This window comes from Opisthocomus hoazin, chromosome 2 (genome assembly GCF_030867145.1).
Source record: "Opisthocomus hoazin isolate bOpiHoa1 chromosome 2, bOpiHoa1.hap1, whole genome shotgun sequence".
NCBI classification, from domain to species: Eukaryota; Metazoa; Chordata; class Aves; order Opisthocomiformes; family Opisthocomidae; genus Opisthocomus; species Opisthocomus hoazin.
This window is the reverse complement of record NC_134415.1, coordinates 33,048,033-33,071,302: the sequence shown is the minus strand read 5'-3', so window position 1 is coordinate 33,071,302 and position 23,270 is coordinate 33,048,033. Positions and strand designations below refer to the sequence as shown.

General features: G+C 36.5%; 1 protein-coding gene across 14 annotated transcripts in view; it reads left to right on the top strand.

The window, feature by feature from the left end:
- The window catches only part of CDC42BPA (CDC42 binding protein kinase alpha), a 188,683-nt gene that overhangs the window by 138,334 nt on the left and 27,079 nt on the right, over nt 1–23,270 (top strand). For 7 of the 14 annotated variants that reach the window (XM_075413113.1, XM_075413111.1, XM_075413120.1 and 4 more), the window contains 14 exons: nt 1,824–1,929; nt 2,523–2,671; nt 3,892–3,983; nt 6,701–6,777; nt 7,925–7,972; nt 11,802–11,840; nt 14,988–15,107; nt 15,810–15,890; nt 17,980–18,085; nt 18,849–18,985; nt 19,652–19,791; nt 20,660–20,741; nt 21,898–22,114; nt 22,869–22,931. In XM_075413113.1, coding sequence (XP_075269228.1) covers nt 1,824–1,929; nt 2,523–2,671; nt 3,892–3,983; nt 6,701–6,777; nt 7,925–7,972; nt 11,802–11,840; nt 14,988–15,107; nt 15,810–15,890; nt 17,980–18,085; nt 18,849–18,985; nt 19,652–19,791; nt 20,660–20,741; nt 21,898–22,114; nt 22,869–22,931 — 1,457 coding nt within the window. The remainder of the gene's footprint in view (nt 1–1,823; nt 1,930–2,522; nt 2,672–3,891; nt 3,984–6,700; nt 6,778–7,924; nt 7,973–11,801; nt 11,841–14,987; nt 15,108–15,809; nt 15,891–17,979; nt 18,086–18,848; nt 18,986–19,651; nt 19,792–20,659; nt 20,742–21,897; nt 22,115–22,868; nt 22,932–23,270) is intronic. The other 7 variants (XM_075413112.1, XM_075413117.1, XM_075413107.1 and 4 more) reach the window with 4 other exon arrangements.

The following is a 23,270-nucleotide window of genomic DNA, read 5'->3' as shown; positions in this document are numbered from 1 at the left end:
AAAAATAAAAAGCTGGCATGCTGCTTCCACTGAGCTCTGGTGTACCTTGGGAAAAATACTGACTCATCAGTACCACAAGTCTCACTGACTTTTAATAGAGTCAGGACATGTGTTTTGGTTTGGTTTTTCTAGGCTCCTCCACACCTCTTGAACGAAATTGTAGGCGGGAGACAAAGATGATAATGCCCAAAGCATGAAAAAGTGCTTACTTATTCATGCTGGGTGGGAATTTTGTTGCAAACGGTGACTATTCTTGCATTAGCTTCCTCTGTATTAAAGCAATCTTCTTTATATAAATCTTAAACTGCGCACCCAGAAGTCACTGCATCTTGTGGATGAATATCCCATAGCTTTTGCATTGGGATCTTGCCCTAAGGCTGCTATGGGAAAGCTCTTCTGCTCCTCCCTTGCCCATGGGGAGTTCAGAGTATGTGCTCTCTCTCTTGCCTCCTGGTGACTTAACTATAAATGTTTGTTGAAACACTGTATTATTTTTATTCATTAATGGTAAGCTTGCAGGTAGCAACTTTTCCGTATTCACTGTGTGTATAAACCCCATAATATCAACCAGAGAAACTTACATTGCTTTGTAGGCACAGGGCGAGAATCCCTTTCTGCAGAGGGGTCACGAAGAGACAAATTCAACCATCTGGAGAACTCTCATCTCCAGTGCAACATACTCGGGATTACAGTTACTAAGGAACAGTCAGCAGGCAAGGAGAAGTTAGTTGCCATAAAGTAGACAAAAATATTTTCCCACTTTCCTAAAAACTATTTAAAACTATTTGAGGATCATTACTAAACATTTCTGTGGTTAGTGTTGATAGATCTAAGTGTAATCAAGCTGTGGTGTTAGACTGCTGATCTCTGAGACCAGGTCAGAGACTTGGGTATGCCCTGGTGTTGGAGAACTGAGAACTGTGTTTGTTCTTCTGTGGGCAAAGATGAACATGTTCAGAGCCAGGCAAGGTGAAAGGAAATTTAGGTTTTTCATAAGCGACTTGGTTTCAGTGAGGTAGGTTTTGTTTTTTTTTTAGCAACTTTCTTCTCTGTGTTAATACCTGAGGCTAAGTGAAGAAAGAACCTCTGCTGTGGTTAATCACAGAAGGTTTTTTTCTTTGTAACTGATGATCAAAGAATCTGAAAAACAGGCATGTTTCCTCCTTGATGTGTTCACACTCAGAAAACACATCTTGATAGAAAGAAAGCTGAGGGAAGAAGAGAGCTTCTTCTGGCTTATGCCATTTAATAACATTAGAATTAGACTCTCCGTATTTAATTAGCATTTCTTGGAATAATGTCACTGTTTGATTCTAACTACTAGTTCTCATAGTCAACTGATACAGTAAAGTCAATTGCTAGTTCCAATGTTATGTGGATGGTTGAATTGTTAATTATTGGTTATCGATTTTGTCTTAATTTACTCCTTAAAAATAGGTTGAATCCCGAAAGGTTGCTTTCCCACAGTCTCAATTTCAGGTAGCTGACATCTATACTGAGGCATATATTACTTACTTTAATATGTAGTTCTTTATTTTTGCAACTAAAATATGATACCAACAGAGTTTGGCATACAAAATGTGAGCACAATCTATATTCCTTGTCTTAGTGATGCATATTGTTTAATGGAACTCTGCAAAGCAGCAAAGGCTTAGGTCTACGTAGTTTTTTGTATTGGGGGTTTTTTTTGTTTCTTTGTATTCTATTTTTTTTTTTGTATTCTGCTTTTTTCTGTTTCTGGTTGCTATTATGTTGAAGGGACTTTTGTGTTTTCTGTAGATTCTTTGGTTAAAACACCTTTTTCTTCTAATGTAATTGTTTAGGGTAAGTGATGAAAAAGACGCTCGAGGTTATCTTCAGGCATTGGCCTCTAAAATGACAGAAGAACTAGAGGCCCTGAGGAACTCCAGTTTGGGTGCAAGAGCTACAGTAAGACTCTACTTCCATGTATCAGATTTTGTTTGTTTGTTTGAAAAAACACTGATTTGGTAGTTTCAGCTGCAGTAATAGCCTATCTGTAGAGCTTGTGTTAGTCAAAAGTTAAACTTTCCAAGATATTTCCTTCTGAAAAACTGAAGAGCAAATTTAATGTTTATCTATTAATTAGACACCAAGATCTTTGTAATCTGATTTTATCTATTATATTGTTCAAGTAGATACTTTATACTCATACATTATTTTGTTGAAGGAAATTAAGGGTCATGAAAGCTTTAAAATCTTTCACTTTTGAAATGCGAATGTCCTTCATAGCTGTCATTTGAACTGAGGCGCATCAGAACTTGAATTCACAAAATCTCTTTGCTTTTGAGATCATGACAAGATGTTCATCTTTCCCATTTAGTACTTGAGTTTGAAAATAATAATACTAATAACAATACTCTTTTAATTTTTTAATTGTAGATTACTTTGGAATTAAGAACATAATAGACTGAGAAACGTAATTGTTGAAGTTAATTATGTTCCCCATTTCCTATCATCCTTCCTCTTATTCTTTCTTCTTCCCTTTTTTAATTCCTTACTAGGACATGCCCTGGAAGATGCGCCGCTTTGCAAAACTGGATATGTCTGCAAGGTTGGAACTACAGTCTGCTCTTGATGCTGAAATCCGAGCCAAACAGGCTATTCAGGATGAGCTGAATAAAGTCAAAGCTTCCTGTATTTCTACAGAGTGGTAAGACTGAATTGTTCTGATGGAAATTTACTTTTATAACCTCCCAGGGAGTGTCATCAAATCATGATTTTAACCATCTTGTCTGTCAAAATTTGATAACGAATGTTATGCCAGTTTCTTATATCCAAATGGGAAAAAAAGACCATCTCTCTCTCTATCGTGTAAGCAGCTGAACACTTACTGGGAAAATTTGAAATCTTGAAGACTTTTAGAGGGGACATTTTGTCTTTAATATTATAATCTCTCTTAGTTGTGATAACAAGTTCAATTGCAAGCAGAGTTTAAGTTTGTATCTTGGAACATACTTTTTTGCGTTCTATTGATAGCTGCATTGGGTTAGCTGATGAAAATCGGTTATTGCATACTGATTTGCAAAGTAATAAGATGTGCTTATGGAAGATTATGAATTCTTTCATTGCTTCCTCAGACCTGTCTCCTCAGCACCTCTCCTTCCCCCATTTACCAAATTTATTCTGAGTTCGGTGAATGCCTAAGCCAGGGGATGAGTAGGAAGACATTCCATGTCTAGGTCTTAAGCTTCAGTCTATCTTAGAGCACTGACTTGTTTTGCAACTTTAGGAAAGCAGTTGGACAAAGCTGAGATTCACGTATATTATCTGTAAAGTGGGAATACCTTGTCCTCCTGACTTGGGTGTTTTTCAAGCCAGGTAACATAATGATAGGCAGCGTTGTAGATCCTCCAAGAAGAGGAGAACAGTGTTTGCTTTGATAGGCAAGGATGAGAAGTGTGTTAGAAATGCATAGTAGTGTTACCTATCAGCTGTGAATTGGAAAGCACTGAAACAACTAACTGTAAAGTAACTGAGAAGAAAAATACTTCAACGTAATCTGTTCTAGTGTCACAAGCACTGTGAATTAATGAATTAAAAAAACCACATTTTTTAAGCATAAAAATACACATGGTCTTTTTTTCCTCATCCATGGGATGCAAGCTTACACAATTACTCATAAATTAGAAACACGGGCCTATTTAATGGGTAAACAGGGGCAATTAATTGCTTGTTCTGTTTGTTTGTTTTTTAAGATATCATACTAAATAGGTCCCCATAGATTTCTGAATTAATTCTGCCATTTGATGACACTGTGAAGCTTGCTGGTCATTAATTTTTAAATAGCATGCAAAGGCAGACCAAAAAAAGTGCCTTGTATCAGGAGTTCTCCATATTTACATCGTTTTTTTTGTTTGTGTTTTTTTGAAGTAAATTGCAAGAATCTGAGAAGAAGAACATGGAACTGTTGACAGATATTGAAAGGCTGAAAAAGGAGACAGAAGAGCTTAGATCAGAAAAGGGTATGGCAACTGATATCCACGTACATAACATGTTTCACGTTGGTGGGTACATCTTATCAATTAAGTGTCACCTTGTAACTAAAGTGCCATACCAGCAGACTTTGGCATACAAAATGTGAGCACAAACATTGCATGTTAAGATGTACCCACAGCAGTTGCATTTGCACTTCTAATACGTACTTGTAATGTGCTTCAGTTTTGTTGATATACTTGAACCACTAAGGTATTACTTGAGTTGGAGCTGCATTTTTTTTATTTTATTTTGCATATGTATGGTGATTTACTGCCAGAAAACTATTAGAAGTATAGATATATGTAGAATTTTTTTCCCCTTTATGGCGGGTGAAGGTATTTAGCCTTCAGTAGTGATCAAAATATTCTTCATCTATTAATGTTTTGGCCCTGTCAACACAGAGAGTAAACAACTACAGAGGCATTCACAGTGTTCATTTGCTTCTGGGATGACTTCGTTGATTGGCTTTGTAACCACATAGTGAGCGGTGTGGCCATGTTTGCTTTGCTGTAGTATTAAGGGTATATTTTTGGACTTCTAGTGCATCTGTCTAACAGTATTTCACATTGTTGCCGGGAGAATAGACTTTTGGTAGTTCTGAAATGAAAAAAATTTTCATTGAGAGATGATTAATGAGTTGGCTGATTCTTTGCAGTTCCCATAGTAGCTCTAATATTTGTATCTTTTGAGTCACATGGGAAGAAGTGATTTTTCAGACCAAATGGAATTACCTAATTTTCTGTAGGGAGCTGTTTGAACTCCAGAGTTTCAAAACCCTGGCAACAGTTGTTCATGGGGATGTCAAATATTGTTCAGCCTTTGCAACCTAACAGCATGTCAGTCAATAATGTATTGTAGTTAACATTCATCTATATATAGGCCTCCAAGTGCTGGTCGACGGGTAAAAATAATACAAACCTATACAGAACATTTAAAAATGTCTGGTGCTGATTAACAAATGAGACTTAGGGAATTGATACTTGTTCATCTTGACGCTTAACACTGATACCACGATTATGTTTCTTCCAAGTGCTTGGAGTGCTCTTGATAGCATCTCCCTGGAGACAATAATACTTTGTCATGTTTAACTTTCGTTTATAGTTTCTTGAATTGTCTTAGGTATTATGCATGGTTACTTGGCTTCTGAAATCTTCCTTTGCATTAAACAATCTGTTAAGAATTTACAACTAATATTTTACCCTGTGTATTTTCCGGTGTTTAAAACCTTACTGTTTTTGTGAAACTGGAGATAAACATTTACTCTTTTCTTAAAAAAAAAAAAAAAAGAAAATGTATCATTCAAGTAAAAGTTAGTTGTTATGGTTTTTGCCAGAAGTAAATCAGTAAGATTTGACTGCAACTATTCAAATATTATGATAGAAATGCACCTTAATCCAGAATCCTTATTGTCTTTGGACTTGGTTTTCTCTTAGAAGAAGAAATATATTGATGTTTGAATCATGAACTGTATAGAGGATTCAAATGTAGTTGAGGTACAGTGGTAGAGTAACTGTGTTACTGTGTGTGGAAATCAATTTCTAGGAAAGGATTACTTGGATTAGCACTTGAATCCGTTGTTCTTTATAAATGCATTCCAGAAACTTAAGGGTGGGGGAAAAAGGTTACTAAAAATGGTTCTGTAAAGTAGCAGGTAACGTGAGAATTGTTTTTAGTCTTTTACTGGAGTTTCAGTGTGTTTGTATTTTGAAGAGGAAAGGGTTCTTTGTAACTCCTTTGTTCACTGTGGGTTATATTTAGAGCAAACAGGGTACTATGGCCGGTTAGAGCAAGACACATTTTTTAGAAAACATAAGTGACCTTTGATAGCATCAGTCCCTTGAGAAGCACACAGTTCTGCAGCCTCTGGTCATAAGAAGTGTATATAGATGTATGTATAATGTGTTTATGGTGTTCAGGAAGCTAGAGTTTGTACGCATCTGTGGTTTATAAACACCCACACAACAACTTGAATTATTCCCCAAAGAAAAGAAGAAATAATTAAAAAAAAAAGTATCAGTTGAAGCAAGTTAAAACAACAGTCACGATATGCCAGCCTCTGTGGCTCTGGAGGATGCAGCGTTCCTGCTCTGCTTACTGGCTGAAAACCGTGTAAACTGTGTAGCATGACAGAGACATCTGAAGCTTTGCCCAGGATTGGATTACTCTTGGACATTCAAAAGTGAGAGGTGGCAGACAGGCGTAGAGCATGGGTCAAGGAACCCGTATTACTTGGAAATACAGTGTGTTCCTCAAACAGCCTGTTCTGTATTTTTTTGTGGAACCTCGCTGTTTGCTAAAGCTGTCGTGTCACGGTGAGATACCCAGCATGTGACTAGAGCAGGGATGACACCCGCAACGTTAGTGTGTAGGCCTGTATGTCATGCAGCACATGTTGCGAATTGACAGAAGCACATAAAAACCTGTGCCTTCTGCCTAATAGATACGTACATACAGTATGTGTTCATGTTGAATTCACACCACGCACGTCCTAGCTTGGAAAAGGTTAATTAGACATACACTGCTTGGCTAGTGGGTGTGTGTCTATTAAAAAAATCTTTTATTCTGGAAAGCAGCCAAATGTGACAACTCAATTGAAGTAACGTAGGTGGTTCAGGTGGATACCCAAACCGTGATTCAGCAAGGCACCGGTCCTCCGTGAAAAGGTCATTTTTCTGTAGCTTAAAAACCTGCTGCTGTTTTCTAGGTGTAAAGCACCAAGACTCACAGAATTCTTTCTTGGCATTTTTGAATGCGCCTACCTCTGCTCTGGATCAATTTGAAGTAAGTGTACAACTATTCTAACTCTCCGTTAGTCAGTGGAACTGCTGCTGTTATGTGCAGGTTATATGCGTATTTGCTGAGGCTTTGCTACTGTATTTTAATCATATTGCCCCATTTATATTTGTGTATAACAATATGTGAAATTCTTTGTCATTTACAGTGCTGGCTATCTTCTCTTGAACACTAGTAATCATAGTGAATTCTCTCTCAAACCCTGAATGCAGAAATTTCCCTGATGTTGTAGCGAATGTGAAAAGCGTAATTGTTCAAATGGCCTTTCTTTGTATTCAGAAAAATACTAAGTAATGCAGGTACTGGTTTGGTAAAAATGAGAGAAAATACGTAAATAATCCTTGAATGTATTCCGTGAATTCATTGGTACTGTATATTTATTAGGTTGTTTTCATCTTCACTTTATACAGAACTATAAAATCCAGATAATTATCATTCAGCTCCTCTCCAGAGATCATACATACTCAAAAAATAAATCTGTGTAATTCCTTTATTGCTTTTATACAAAAGACCAGTTTAGGTAAAAAACATGGAAGAAAAAAATTGAAATGATACTACACATTTCATATCTTCTTTTAATCAGCAGTAAGCAATGCATCATTTTTCGTTTAAAACAACAGCTTGGGTGAAATATTGGTCAAACTGAATTCGGAGGGGACAAGGCACCACCTTTACAGCTTACATTGGTCTAAAATTTGACAGGTATTTTCCTGATGGGTGTACAAGGTCATTACATTTAGCTGTGAAAGAGCATAATCCCTGATCTTAGTGATGTTCCAAAATTCTTTTCATTGTGTATTCATTAATTCATTGTTCTCTCTTGAAAGTCCTCACAATTAATACAGTTTTTAAAATTTGCTTTTGAATTATTTATCTTCTAAGTTACTTTCAATATAAAAATCCTGTTGGAGTATATTATTTTATTGAGTGAATGCCTGAAAAACATTGGGTTTTATCCAAGTAGTTTATTGATGAATTGTCTATGAAAGGCAATTAATGAAAACTTACTGAGGTAACTGTTACTGGCACTAGTTCTTTACAGTTCTTTATTTTTGCACTTTTATTTATACAGTTTTCTTCATCCATCTCTTTCTCTCTCTCTCTTTTTTTTTTACTGCTGTTTTCATTAAAATAGGATTCATTTTCCTCCTCTTCATCCTCATTGATTGATTTTATGGATGACGTAAGTCTTTGACTTTCAAACCAGTAAATCCCTCAATAACAGAGATCTGTTGATTGATTTGGAATATTCAAACATTAATGCAGTCAACTTAAAAAATCTATAAGTGCAGTGGAGAACAGAATATTTCTATAATAGCATACTTATACCTATTAATATAGATAAACATTCAATTTTATAGTAAATGTTTTTCTTTAGGTGCAGGTGAAGAATTCTTAAATGCAAACAGTTTTTCTAATGGGGAGAGACTGCTTTTGGGCCTTATCTACTGATACGGCCTGTGGAAAATGGTTCCAAAATCACTGACATGTTTAATTAATTTTATTCTATTGCTTCATATTACTACTTTGTCATTAGTTGTTTCCAAAAGTTTTCTGATCGCTTCAGTGAAAATGCTTTCCTTGCATCCAGTTAATTTCTGTTTGCTCAAATAGAATATTGTCTGGTTTTTGGCCTGTATTGTACGAAGTAATTTTCATTATAACTTAAGTGACTTGACTACTTTTTATTGCCATTTGAGACGCTGGTTTTCTGTCAGGACAGCGTTTAGATATTTACCCTGGTTAATTGCATACTAAGGGAATTAAGTTGAAAGCTGAAAATTGACTGCATTATATTTCTTCCAGTCTGAAGTAGTAGGCACATAAAAGTAAATAATAAACGTTTTAATATCAAAGTATATACTATACATCAATGGTAGGGAACCATCCATACAACTCTGTAGGTATATTGTGTGTGTACATCTGTGTGTGCTTGTATATATGTGTATACAGATACACACATATTTGTACATGTGTATTTAAAATAGTATAAACCTGTTTGCATTAAAATGTGATATAATTAATTTTATTCTAGAAATATCTGCTGTGAAGGGTGTATCAAAAGTGGGATAGCGTACGGGACTGTTGTACTGATCACATTTCCTTTCAAAAACTCTGAAGGAATACTTTTCTTCCAGACGCTCTTTTTCTGTAAATCAGGTAGATACCTTAGACAAAAAGTGAAGGTACATCTGTGGTACCATAATAGAAGGTATTTGCCTGCATTTTTGTATAGCACATAGAAAACTTCGTCTTGCTGATGTTGTTGGAATTTTCTTACACAAAAAAAAATGAGAGTAGTTTCCTGTCATGTTGAACCTACAATAAATAAATAATATTGATGATATTTGTCTGGATTAAAGAAGTGTTCTCTATGTTGCCTGAGTATTAGGAACACTTAGTTTGTATCAGCAGGTTCTTTCATAGAAAGTTACCTTTGAAAATATCTAATACTCTCTCCTAAAACCTGTTAAAAGAGAAATAAAGTGTGTATGTGGCAGAGTAGCTGATAATGTTCTATTTTGCAAGGGGAAACTTTTTCCTAGTTGCTATCTAGTTAGTTTGAAGGACATCGGTACTTTATTCTGTATTTGTTGCTGGTTGTTTTGGTTTTTTTAAAGAAGACAGCATAATTTTTTCACAAGCATTTTGACAAAATCACTTTTTTTAAATCTGTGTGAGTAAATAATTTTCAGCTGTTGGTGTACATCCTTTAAGACAGTCTTCTTGATTGGTCCGCCCAGATCAAATCTTTTCAGATACCCAGCTTTTAGTTTTAGGTAAAACTTCAGATACGAATGTGTATATTGTTGCGTGTGGATGACTTACTACACACTGAATCAAACTTCCCCTGTTGCATCTTCAATCTGAGTCCAGCAGGAGTGGCTTTTTCTCAGCTGTGTTGGGCGAGAGTACATTTCTAGACTGGACTGGCCAGGGGCTAATGTCTCTTAACACCAGGGCAGAATTATTTCTCATCTGGTAAAACTGCAGAAGAGAATTGACTGTTCAAAGATGGGCAGAATGCCTTGCAGACAAATACAAGGCTTGTTGAGCTACCTGTCTTTATTAGAAAGAGAAATAAAGCTCATGTCCATGTTCATAGGTGAAAGGTGGTATAATTAAGTTGTGCTTAAAGTCAGTTCTGCATCTTTCATTTCTTGGACAATTACTTGATTCATTCATAGAGAGATTTGTAATATATAGCCACAGAATTATAAAAATGAATGTTTATTTATGTGTTAGCTCATGGAGTTGTTTCAATATCAGCGTATTAGGCAGACTTAAATGAAAAGAAGGGTATTAAAAATCCCTCCCCACTGTATGTGATCTCCATTCCCTTTCCAGTGTCTCTTTTTGACAGTAGTTACCTTGAAGGGCAGTGTTTCTTGCAGTATCTCAAGAAGAATTAATCTGTGCTCAGTCAAACGTAAGGAGAGTGTGGGTTCTGTATCTTAAGACGAAGGAAGAATTAGAAGGCCTCGGGTCAGACTCCTGCAGTGCTGCAATATTACATGGGTTTCGGGAAAACCTCTCCTGTAACCAAGAACCCAAAGTAAATATTACTGATGACCCGTATTGTTTTTTCAGCCTCTGCTTCATTAAGAAATGACAGAAAGAGTGTAAAATAATGTACAGTTGCAGTTACATAGCACTCTTCGTAAGATCTCTGAAGTCTATTTAACATATAGATGTGTAAGCAGCACTGAGTTGCACCCACTGATTACATTTGGAATTTACTAGGGTGGATATCTCTTGTGTGTCTGACATCCAAATAACATAATTGTTTGTAGCACTCTGTGAATGACTGGAGTTATTTCTAATTTTTTCAATGAGGAAAACAGTAGTTTTGCAATTTCTACTGGAGAGAAGTAAAAATAGATGTCCCGCTGCCTCTGTAGTCTGCAGATGCTGGGCAAGAAGAGCAGTAGCTCTCTATTCAGATGAGTAGCAGTCGCTGTTGGTTCCAGCTGTCCCTCCTTGAAAAGATACTTGGTCAGGTTGGCAGAATTGGTGCCTAAATCCTCATAGCTGCGAAAGCCCACGCATTCAGAAGCGATCCTTGTATCTCCTGTGCTCATGGGAGGGTGCAAAGGGGAGTAGGAATAGGTTTTGCTATCCCTGGTTTCTCATTTTGGTGGGGAGGGGAGCCACCCCCAGTGACTCTAGTATACTAATTTCTTAAATCTTTACCGCTGTTTCTCCTGTGTGTTGCAGGCTGTCTCTCAGTAACATCGTCTAGGTGTTAAGTCTTCTGTGTTCCCTAGAAGTGTCTGATAATGGAAGTGTTGGGGTTTGGTTTTTTGCCAGGTGGATCCTGGTGTATTTCACTAGCTACTAGAAGCAATCAACTGGTTTTATTTAAAGATGAATGTGTGATTATTTAATAACAACTAAATGGAATCTCATTTTCCCTTGACAAAATTATTTCCCCCCTGTTATCAGCACATTACAAATTAAACATAAATTTCTTCAATCCTCCTGCAGTCTGTCCTCACATGCAGTCCCTGTTGGCTTTGGTTAGACTAAACAAATCTGAACTTTGTAAATAACCACAAAATAAATCATGTTCTGAATTCTCATTATTAAACAGAATATGCCATAGTAGTGTGTGGTGAAGGACCTGACTCTACATGCACATTCATAATGAAGTTTAGAATAATTATGGTTCATAATTATACTTTAAATTGGACATATTGCTCCTCCAAGAGATTATTCATCTTGTTCAAAGAACAGAGATGCTAAATGCAAATTATTAGTGTAACATAGTCTGCACTTTCACTGCTGTTGTCCAATGTAAAACTACAGACTTTAGAATAACAGTTCCTTTTTTTTTGATGCTTCTTCCCTCTTGTTGCCCCAGAATATCTTGTTTTCAAAATACTTGTAAAAATGAACATGTTTTCGTGTGTCTAAACACTACCTCTGGAGACGCAGTGCAACGAATTCTGAGCTGATGTATGTGTCACTGTTTGGTTTTGTAACATATTCTCCTCCTTTCTTTGTTAAAGCGCTCTCCTTCCTGTATTCCAGCTAACAAAGGCAGACGTGTAAGAGGCTGTCCTACTCTATGTGGCCCTTTATTTTTTGCCTGTTGTGTACATGCCTTTGTTTAATGTATGGATTGTGTATTTACCTTACTGCATGTGTTGTGCTGCTGCTGCCGTTTGCTGCTGCTGCTGTGCTTTTTGTTGTTTCACAGCTGTGGGCTAAAAGCTTTTGGAGTATTTCATTTGGTAATCCTGTGAGCAAAATACCACAGTAACTGGAGAAGATGCTTTGGGTACGTTCTTCTTTCAATATGAAAGTTCTTTATGAGAGCTGATCAGGCATATGCAGGTTGGGAAGATGAACAAATGTCAAAAGAGAGCCAATTTGTTTCTTTGCCCTTAGCAGAGAGCATGTGTTGAGTTATGGGAATTGCCTATTGAAGGTAGAAGTTTGACATTTGGGAGACTTGTTATAGCATATGAGAGAAAATATCACAGTACAGAGATAAATAAATGGTAAGTGGGGAATTGAGTGAACTGGAGCATCAAGGAGGGCAGGAAAAATTCATACAAGGAGAACGGAGTTGGATGTGTTGTAGTCTGTTAAGCTGGAAAGCTCTATGGTGTTTCAGAAATGAAGGTGGATTTTTAAACACTGTGTTATCAAAGCTTTGTCAGACTGAATTTGTACCAGGTATGCTATATCCATTGTAAACTCATACTGCCACTTTTGTTTCTTTTATACATACGTGATTATAGGAATAGGAAAGCATACAATGCATTTATATTGAATATTCGATCAATAAGCAATTATGCCCAACAGCTGTAATAATGACCTTACGTGTGGACTTCAAAACACACAGTGTCTGAGGCAAGCTTACAGTAACTGCTTGTTTTTGTTGGTTGTGGCTCCAATTCAGAAGTTTATCTCTCCTCCAGACGTGTTTGTACACTGGCCAGGTTTGGCTCAGACTTACACAGGTGGCACCATGCGGACAGCTAAGCACAGTCCTATGGAAGATGACAAGGCTATTACAATTTGGTAGGAAATATTGAAATATGCATTTGATAATCCAGTGGATTGGTAAAGACCCATTTTAATGGTGTTAATACACTCCGTGTCAGCTTTTGGTCATAGATGAGTCAGGTTGCTGTTGTACTTAGTTTTTCTCATTAAAACAAGGAACCTGGAGATTACTGCAGCAACACAGCTTAAGTCCTTGTTTCTGCAGTGAAGGTGGTGGTTAAATTCCCTTCCAATTCTGTAATGGTAGATCAGGTTCTGTGTGTTTTGCAGGCTTTTTATGTTTGTAAGTAAAGTAAAAATACATTTGTTACTGGTTCAGCAGTTGTCTTCAACCACAAAGACTTTTTAGCACATTCCAGAAAAGTTCCATCATTCATGTCATGCTTGGACTTAAGTATTTTAAGAGACACCATGAAAATTCTTTGGTATGCAGATGCTACTTTGAAAGGGAAAGCCTTCGGAGTATCTGGAAACATTTATGAAATGGTGGATTAGATCTCTGAGTTTAACTTGCAGAAGAAAAGGAATGTCTGTTTCTTGCTATGAAAAATTCACCTGCAGGTACTCATTGGGCTTATTTTTAAATAATACTTTTAAGAAGAAGGTAGAATTGTTCAAGGTTAACCAGTCTTTCATTGGACTCCTTGTTATGAGTGGACTCCTTGTTATCACATGTTTAGACTCAATTGAAAAAAAAAAGTTTAAAATAATTGAAACAATGTGTGTCTGGGGATTTACTGCTTAAAGCATCGGTATTTCTAACACTGGATAAAGCTTTCAGTTATTTGCTTCTGATAAATCAGAGCACAAAATGTTTGCTTGACTGCTGATTTTTGCCTCAATGCTTGAAACACATGATCTATGTGTAGTAAACAGGTGTATCCCAGTGTGAGAATTTCCCATTTTCATTACAGAAATACTTGTAGGCATCTTAAGATGCCTAAATTGATTAAGCTGATGAGCATTCTCCACCAGATAATTTTGTTTTGAAGGCTGTGATAAAACTTGAAGCCATCAAACTTAACTCACTGTTATTTAAAAAAAAAAAAAAAAAAGGAGGGAAAAAGAAAAAACAGCAACTGCACCTGTTCGCTACCATGACTGAGTTTCTGGAGAACAGGACTGTATGTGCATGTATAAGATTGGCTTGGCAATATCTTTTATTCCCAAAAAGCAGTAAAGTTTGTGGACTTCTTAGTATGATGTCAGTGGCAAATGAGATAAAAAACACTGGAATGTCTGAATGCTTTATGTAAACATTGCTGCATATTTTAGTTTGTGTGCAAGCTAGCCAAATCCTTAGCAATGGGGAACTGATGATAGCATTGATCTAGAAGAGCTAGGCATGCAGTGGAGCCTTCTGTAGGCCTCCAGCTTTTATTTTTGTTATTAGTGGAGAAAAGCATCCTCATCTCACTATACATATTTTTTTAAAAAATATAAATTTAGATAGGAAACGCTGATGTGGAGATGTCTTCTTTTCAAGGGAGAATCCTGTATTCTCTGATTTTTCTGTTGCACTGACAGAAGATTACTTGTTTTTCAATCTAACTGGTTGTACCTATATGCCTTATTGTTCAGTGTAGTTTCATGTTGGGCTTAGTTTCATTGTATATCAACGACTAGGAAAATTCTTCCCTGAAGAAATTGTATTCCTGGTATGGATTTTTTTGTAGTTCAAATGTCATACAAACCCCCCCCTCAATTCTCAGTGAATATAATTGACACTAACCTCAGGAAATATGTTTGGTCTGCTTTACTCCTGATTTTCTCTTAAATATGTTTGCAGTGATTTATGTGGGCTGTATGGGAAATCACTTCTAACAAATCTCTACTACCAGTGGACAAAACCCACCAGTGTTTTGAAAATATTCACCCTTTAAAATGGCTGAATTAGAAGTCTCTTCTAGTGTTTATCAGGCCCCTGAACTAGCAGCTGTTATGCATGCGCTCACCTCTCAGCAGAAGCCTTGGTGTGTTCATATTCTATAATTTTCATTGCATTTTTGTAATTTAATTAGGAAGTTGCTTAAAACTAGTTTTTTATCCTCACAGTTCTCTCTTAAGAATTCTGCTCCCATATCTTGTTTTGGTAAGAGTTGCGAATTCTTTTTTAATGATGTCTTTGATTTTTTTTTTTGTTGTTGTTGGTTTTTTTTTCTCTTGAATTGTTCTCCTAGATTGATTCAGTTGAGAATTTTACATTGTCTAATACGCCATCACGGGATGAAGATAGCAAGTCTCACCTCCATTCAAGATCAAGGTCTCCTTCTACAGCTAGTGAGATCGAACCAATCGAGGTACTTCAGTGTTGACAAATTTTTGTCTTTTTTTTTTTTTTTAGAAGTAACAGTTCCACTCATACGAAAATTGTTATTACAAATCGTTTTGTTTAGAATGAAGCTCACTCCTCTGTAGCAAGACTATTTAGGACCTTGTAATAGCCTTCTGCACTAGTGGTGAGCTGTGTTTTGGGGAATGTTGCATTTCCTTTCACATATGGTTAATTGATTAAGAATGGGAACTATGTTGAATCAATTGTTAGGTACAGTCTCTCTTTGCAACATATCCTCAGCCATGAATATTTAAGAAATGTTGGCACAAAGTTAGTGTTACACTGTAGTTTGTAAGAGCACACTTTGGAGTCCTGCTGAAAGTCTTGTCAATACAAAATACTATCCAGGCTCTGCAACTGTAATAATATATCCCATTTTCCTGTTAAAAAATTAAACTCTGATTATTTTACATTAGAAAATATTCAGTCAAATGTTTAAGATAATACAAGGTTATTTTTGACATTTAGGAGATGAATCTTATACATCATTTTGCTGAGAAATCAGATTTGGTTTTCTGAGTACTTCGCTGTGTTGATCAGTTTAGTTTCATTGCCTTGTATGTTTGAGGGTGGAGTGAGTGGGACAATGTAGTCTTTTTACTTTATTCAAGCCATCTTTGATAGTGTGTGTTTGATGTCTTATTGATTCTTTGGGGACTATGTTCAGGTTACAGATCATCCTCCCCGTTCAATTCACACACCAACCATGAGGACAGCATATATTGGATCGGGACTCTCTGCACCAAAGGTACTCAATCAAGTGTTCACACTTTTTATGTAGTAAGGGGGAAAATATCACTCCTGGGCAACAGCTTCAGGAGAACTGTTTATCACAGTAATCTTGCCAGAACTGCCTAGAAGGATTGTTTATATGCAAGCTGGTTGCTTTTTAAAATTTAAAATGCCCCATTCTTACATTATGTGGTGTGACAAGTTGTACTAGGCACTGCACTGTAGTGGCACACAGACATTTGATAATAGTAAACAGTGGTTTGAACGTTAGAAGGAGATAAATGAACATGAAGAAATCCTAGAAAGAGTGTTGTTCGGCCTGTATCTGACCAACCTGCCTCTGTCCTCTGCATACAATAAAACAGAAGTTGCTGGGAGCCAGTCTCAAATTAGCATATGTGTGCTAATTAGATGCTTATTTTTGAGAACAGGCAAAGAGTAAGCCTAAAATGAAACCTTAGATTTGCATTTTTTATAAGCAATATAGAGTAAGCACTACAGCCAGCGCTGCAGCACTGGGCTGGGAGAAGGAATTCTCTGTCTTCTGGTTTTTACTTGCATAAATACTGATTTTACGTCAGTTGTTGAAATCATTTTACTGTTGGCCAAATAAGCCAGTCAGTGTATGCTAATTCACAATGAATTGTGTGTATTCAAGCAAATGAGGAATAAGATACAAGCTATTAAAGGAAAAAGTTTCTGAGAAAAGTTTCAGAAGTGCTTCAATGGCTTAGGAATCTTCTGTGTATTCAAAAAATGACAGTTTTTCTGCACCTAATTGATGAAGTCAGTCAGTCATTCTAACAGATCAGTTTTTCTGCTTTGATAAATTGCAAAATAGTGAAAGGCTTCATCTGAGTAAAGGAAAGCTCAAAAATTTGAGCAGACAGTGTTCTGTTGGCAACATCTTAGTAGATCAATAAAAAAACCTGTAAGTGCACTTGGAATCATGTGAAAGATTTTAACTGTGCATGTCATTTCATTTTTGCAAATATTTTGCTCAGTAAGTAATGATTTGCATTCTGATTTGTTATGTTCCCTAAAGAACCTTCTTCCTTTATGATTGCATCAGTTTTTAAAGCTGGGTATTGTTTCCCTGCAAGTTTCAAAACAAGACGTCCATCTGTAGACAGAATGCTTCCAGTGTAACAGTAAAACTGTCATTCAATATGGATGAAGTTTGAGCCTTTAGCTGTGATATCATATGCTGTGAAAAACAGGAAAGTCAGTCAAATTTTAATATACCTACTCATTAAAGCATTATTTCAGATCATGTATATTATCCAGGTTGTTTGGACAGCCTTTGTGTTCACCCTGTCTTGTAGCCTGTCTCCAGCTACCAGTTGTTACTTCACTAGGAGTTTTTTTAGAGAAGCAAAGCAGCTTCCTGGATTTTATATATGGCCTTTTATGAATCATTTTACCACATTACATAGTCATTTAGACTTGATATCAGCATCAGCGCTGCTATCCTCGAGGGGAGAGAGAGAATTAAAGCACTTATTCATGTAGTCTGTGCTCCCAGGAACTAACAAGAAGAGAAAACCTTTCAAAATCAACATCATCTATACTCTTGCTTTTAAATTGGGTGTTCTGAAATTGCCTATGCCCGACACTGTAAAACTGAACTCTGTCATGCTTTCTGGCATAAAAATTAGAATTTTGAAAAAGTCTGGTAGTTTTCTTTGAACTAAGGCAACACTCCTGACAGTGGAGGGTTGCATTTGCGGCTTAGGAAATACTGTGGTGGGCTGACCTTGGCTGGCCGCCAGGTGCCTGCCAAGCACACACATACACACGTTGGACTTGGAGAGTGTAATGGAATAATTCTGGCAACTTTCCTATCTGCAGTGGAAGCGAACTCATGTTCTGAGACAAGGTCCAGTTTCAATGGTTTCATTTACAGAGGATGGTTTAAATTATCAGTAACGAGCACTGATAAGGAATTTTTTTCAGCCTGTGTCTTAGGAGCTCAGATCTCATTTCAGCAAATACAAATAAGCTACCTTTTTAAAGGCACCTATGCACTCCTATGTCTGTGAAAAAAAATAACTGTTCTTCAGAAGCGTTACAGGTATTAACATCCTTGTCTGCTTGTTTCACAGCCAAAAGCTCACCAGTTTGTAGTGAAATCGTTTAATACACCAACAAAATGCAATCAATGCACATCTCTGATGGTTGGTTTAATACGACAGGGCTGTACTTGTGAAGGTAAGCGCTGGTGAAAGCAGGAAGTGTGCACTGAAGTTCTTACGGAGCAAATTGCACAGTGAATGTTGTGGTGTGATAATGGCAGGAGTCTTCTGTTTATATTTTGAATAACAGAATATATTCTCATGCTTCAGTCTTCTAACAGTAGAAGCCAAATACTTTGAACATCTTGCATAACACGTTATGTAGTTATCTGGGGACATACTTATTCCAGTTGATGGTAGAAGAGCTCAGTTCAGCTTACTTAAAAGAGCAATAAGGGGCCACAGTCAATGGTCAAGTCTGCTGACAGCTCCTTTGCTTTCTGACTCAGGGCAAAATGTAAGACAGCTTTCCCATTCACTGCCGATTTTGCTTCTTCCCAGGACTAAGTTATACAAGGTTTGCATGTACACAGAATGACATTCATCATTTAGAGGAACTTCCAGCTTTTTGTGTACTGGTAGAGTTGGGCCTAGAGGAAATCACGGAGATCATCTCAATATGCGCTTCTGATTGGGCTCTTTCTTACCTGGATGAAACCAGACTGTGTATCCATACACCTCTGAAAATGAGAAAATCAGAATTTAGAGCAGATAAAAACATGAACTGCTGCTGTGTGCAGATTTGTATTTCTGTCTCAGTGTAGCAAAGTTCAGTGAAGCTATTCAGTTGTTGGTCAAAAAGAGAGGATTCCTTTATGAATGTCATCGTCATTATCATAGCGTTTGCATTGCACAAGAAATAACCATCAAATCTGTTTGTTTCTTCTCGTCCTCACAAGTATGTGGATTCTCTTGCCACGTGACCTGTGCAGACAAGGCTCCTGCAGTGTGTCCAATCCCTCCTGAGCAGACTAAGGGACCTTTGGGAATAGATCCACAGAAAGGCATAGGAACAGCTTATGAAGGACATGTCCGAGTAAGTATCAGGTAGTTGCATTTGGGGCGCTTACATTAAATTTGTTGTTTTCCAGAGCTGGAATTAAACTCTAATTGGGGCATCGGAGGGGATGGATTCAATTATACCTTAAGGTAACAGTTTGGAAACTAAGACCTAAATTTTCACAAAGTAACTCTTAGCATTTTCAGCAGTAATACTCTCCATCTCTGTCAGGCATTGTGCTTTGAGTTGGTCTTGAATAGTCCATCTCTGGAGATCAGATCGTCTTCCAGGGCCTGTGAGTTTCTGAGTCTTTCTGTTGGTGCTGGTACTGTCTAGGGTCGTTAGTGTGGATACTTGTAAGTAAATGGGAAAAAAATTACTTGACATTGTTTTGGCCATATTCCTGTTGTCCACCTAGAGATGGGTTTCTTTCTCTTTATTTGTTAATATAGCTTTGAATGAGTTTGTGAAATAAGAAGAAAGAATCTGTGGTGCTATGAATTTTCTAAATAGTATATTGTGGTGTCTGTGTGGCTGTGTTTGATGCTCTTACTACACCTGTGCTGTTGCTTATGTTGCCTAATGTTATTAATGAATAAAAGCTTGTCAGCCTAGATGAGACAATTGATTTTTCTGCTGTCTGTTTGATTTTTGATTGCATGCAAACTTACAGAGAGTTGATCAGAATTTATTTTGCTAAAGGTACCAAAACCAGCTGGAGTAAAGAAAGGTTGGCAGAGAGCACTGGCAGTGATCTGTGACTTTAAACTCTTCCTATATGATGTAGCAGAAGGAAAAGCATCCCAGCCCAGCGTTATAGTGAGTCAGGTCATAGACATGAGGTAAGCTGTTTGGTGCTGAGTGGGAGCTTTTCTGAGGCACTGGGAGATTTTTTTTCTGCTTTTCCTTTTTGTGAAATCAGTAAGCAAGCTGCAGAGCTTTAATGAAACACTGTAATCCATGTTGAGAGCCTCTAATTTTCCAGAAAAAAAGTGGTATTTGCATTTAGCCTGAACTACACTTGTGTGTTCATGTATGGCAATTTAAAGTTCCATTACTACGTCATGTGCCAAAATGTATCTGTATGACTGTGTAAAAGATCTGGAATGAATAAAGAAGAAAAATATATTCTTTTGGAGTTGAATAGCGTTTTGAAAGACAGATAAAACTTTGTTATAGAATAAAGCTAAATGAAATTTTTGATTTGGAAGGGCTAAATAATTTGTTCCCACTGTCTTCAGTATTACTGAAATACTACCAATGTTGAGAACGTTAAACATACCAACTAAGTAAAGCTCATCTCTGAACTAGGTTAGTTTATCCATGAAGCCTCAAACAGCTGCAGCTTATAGCTTCTAGCAAATTTCAATTTTTGTGAAAGAGTTGGAGAGGTGTTCTTGGTCCAGGCTTAATTTTTAAGTTCAGTAATTTTTTTGTTAAAAAGGTTTTAATTTAAAGAGACAAAAACCAGATACGCTGAATAGATTTATCTCCATCAACATTTACCAGGATTTAATTATGCAACATTGCATTTGTGAGTTTCATCTGCAGATAAAGAGTAAAGGATAATTTTAAAAATCAGATCTCAGTACTGTCTTGTTGTATCCTTCACAAAACAAGGCTATTGATACTGTGGAAAAGTAAGTAACAAACAAACATACAGATTTTACTCTTTAACTCTTTCCCAATTATGTTTGTGGTCTCCATAAGGGATGAAGAATTCTCAGTGAGTTCTGTCTTGGCCTCAGATGTCATCCATGCAAATCGAAAAGACATCCCCTGTATCTTTAGGGTAAGTATTATGTCTTGAACTTAGTAACCCAGAAGTGCAGGGTTTCGCGGTGTGACACACGGTGTGCATTCACTGACAGCTTGCTAGTATTTTATTTCCTTTGCAAGTTCTGGCCGTGTGGTATCCATGGCAGCAGCAGCAATGCATAGGGATCTGTACATATATCATTTTCGTGATAAAAATAGCACTGGTACATTTAGACAAGCTCTCTTCTCGCCTTTATTTTTTTTAACCTTCACAATAGGATGTACTTTGCTCAACCTCCTGTAGTCATTTGGAATTCTTCTATTCTTCATGTCCTTCTACGAAAGTGGCCTTCTGCTTCTTCAATTTGATTTATTGTGTTATTCCTGAAGCCTTTATTTCTCATGTTTTCTTTGTATATATGCTTTGGATCTCTGAAAACTCCCATTCATCAGATAGTCAGTATAGAAATGCAATGTAAAATGCTTACAGAAATTAGTATCTATTATCTGGTATCAGGATTTTGCCATCATGGCTTTTTCTAATATTCTGATTTTTACTAGATAAAACATTGAAGCTTTGACATCAATGAAGTATCTTTGGTGTCTTATTAATTCCCTTGTCATTTCTTTACTATGTAATTCTATTTCACTCCTTGTTTTTCCCGCTTTCAAACGGTTTGTCACTCTGCATGCTGAGAGGAGATAAACCTACAAAAGAGGCTTTCATTTTTATCTATAATAACTGTACCAAATACATGAAAAGGGTGATACATCATTCTTCCATAAAAACCATTCCTATTGCATTAAATTATTAACAAAAATTATTGATCTTTAAAAAAAGACAGAATACTTTGTAAGAAATGCTTTTCATTGTAAAATTGCTGTGAGAAACAATTGACTTTACCTTATTTAAGGCAGACATTTCCAATTGTAGAATAAATGCAAATGCATTTAGAATAAAGCCAAAGTTTTATCTGTTCTTTGCTGAGTTATTCACTTCTACAGGTTTTTCTGCTGTGGGTTCTTGGCTGAGATAGAGTGTTGTCTATTAACTAAGGCTAAATTTTTTCATTCTTACTTCAGACAGCTAATTAAAAGGGCACTAATAGGCATCTGGTACCCTTGTAAAAATGATCATGATGACATTTTTTATTGCTTATGACTTAAAATATGTATTTTAATTTTTCCAGGTTACAGCTTCCCAGCTCTCTGCATCCAGTAATAAGTGTTCAATCCTGATTCTGGCAGACGGTGAGAATGAAAAAAGCAAGTGGGTAGGAGTGCTGAATGAATTGCATAGAATCTTGAAGAAGAACAAACTCAAAGACCGCTCAGTTTATGTTCCCAAAGAAGCTTATGACAGCACCTTACCCCTCATCAAAACAACACAGTCAGCAGCAATCATAGGTATGAAATGAGTAAGAAGAAAGCTCTGAGAAAAATGAGTATGCTAAAAGCATGCTTTTCTTGAAAAAAAAAGTGTTGAATGGCATTGTCCGCTGAATAGAGAATAATATGTAGTGATTTTATCCCCTATGGTAATGTGTATGGGTTAGAAACGCGTGCAATTCACTACGCAGTACTTTTGTCAGATCTTTAAGAATATTCCCCCTATTCACACACATTCATAATTATGAATAATTTTACTGAGAACTGGACATTACTCTCTTGTTATTCTGTAAACATAATTCCTTAAATGGGAAAAATTAGCACTATAGAATACACTTAAATCACTGACTTCACAAAATCCGCTTGTTGAACAAGAGAGAAAACATAAAAGCAGAGAATTAATTTAGTCATTTTAAATTCTACTGCATAAAATATGTTAAACTCTGATTATTTAATTTGTTTAAATATGATATTACAGTTATTTAAAAGTCAGTAGTGCACTTAAGTGCTCCGGAAGGTTTTTTAAAAATGTTTCTTGTTGTCTCTTCTTTTAAGAGGAGAAAAGGGGAAAAGACTTGTTTTTTTCAGAAATTTGAAAGATTGGGAGGTTACCAATTTTTTTTATTGCATGAATGTGTTGGGTTTGGCTTTATATTTGTTTATTTCAGGGTATTAAAAAACTGTCTCTGTTAATCAGAACTATCACTATTGTTGAAGAAGTATTTCCAAAGAAAAATAGCCTTTTTTTTTTTTTCTTCCCTTCGTATCATAGACCATGAAAGAATAGCTCTGGGGAATGAAGAAGGGCTATTTGTTGTGCATGTCACCAAAGACGGTAAGAGATCAGGAACCGGTAATAATTTCCCTAATATTAAGTAATCGGAAAGTGACTTTGTAACCTTTATTCTCTTTCAATATCCTCTGGTTTCATTTTTCTTGACTTACTATGTTATTAACTGGACAACCCCATGTGAGAGCTGATCATCAAGAAGGTGTTCTGTCTGCTCTCTGTTTTGGGTATCCTTTCCAGTAACAAAGATTCAGCATCTGGAATTCAGTTGAAGGTTTTCTGCCCGTGTTTGAAGCAGGCTCAATACTGAATTCAGACCAGGTTGCTCATGGCTTTGTCCAGTCGGGTCTTGAAAATCCCCAAGGATGGAGGTTCCACAATCTT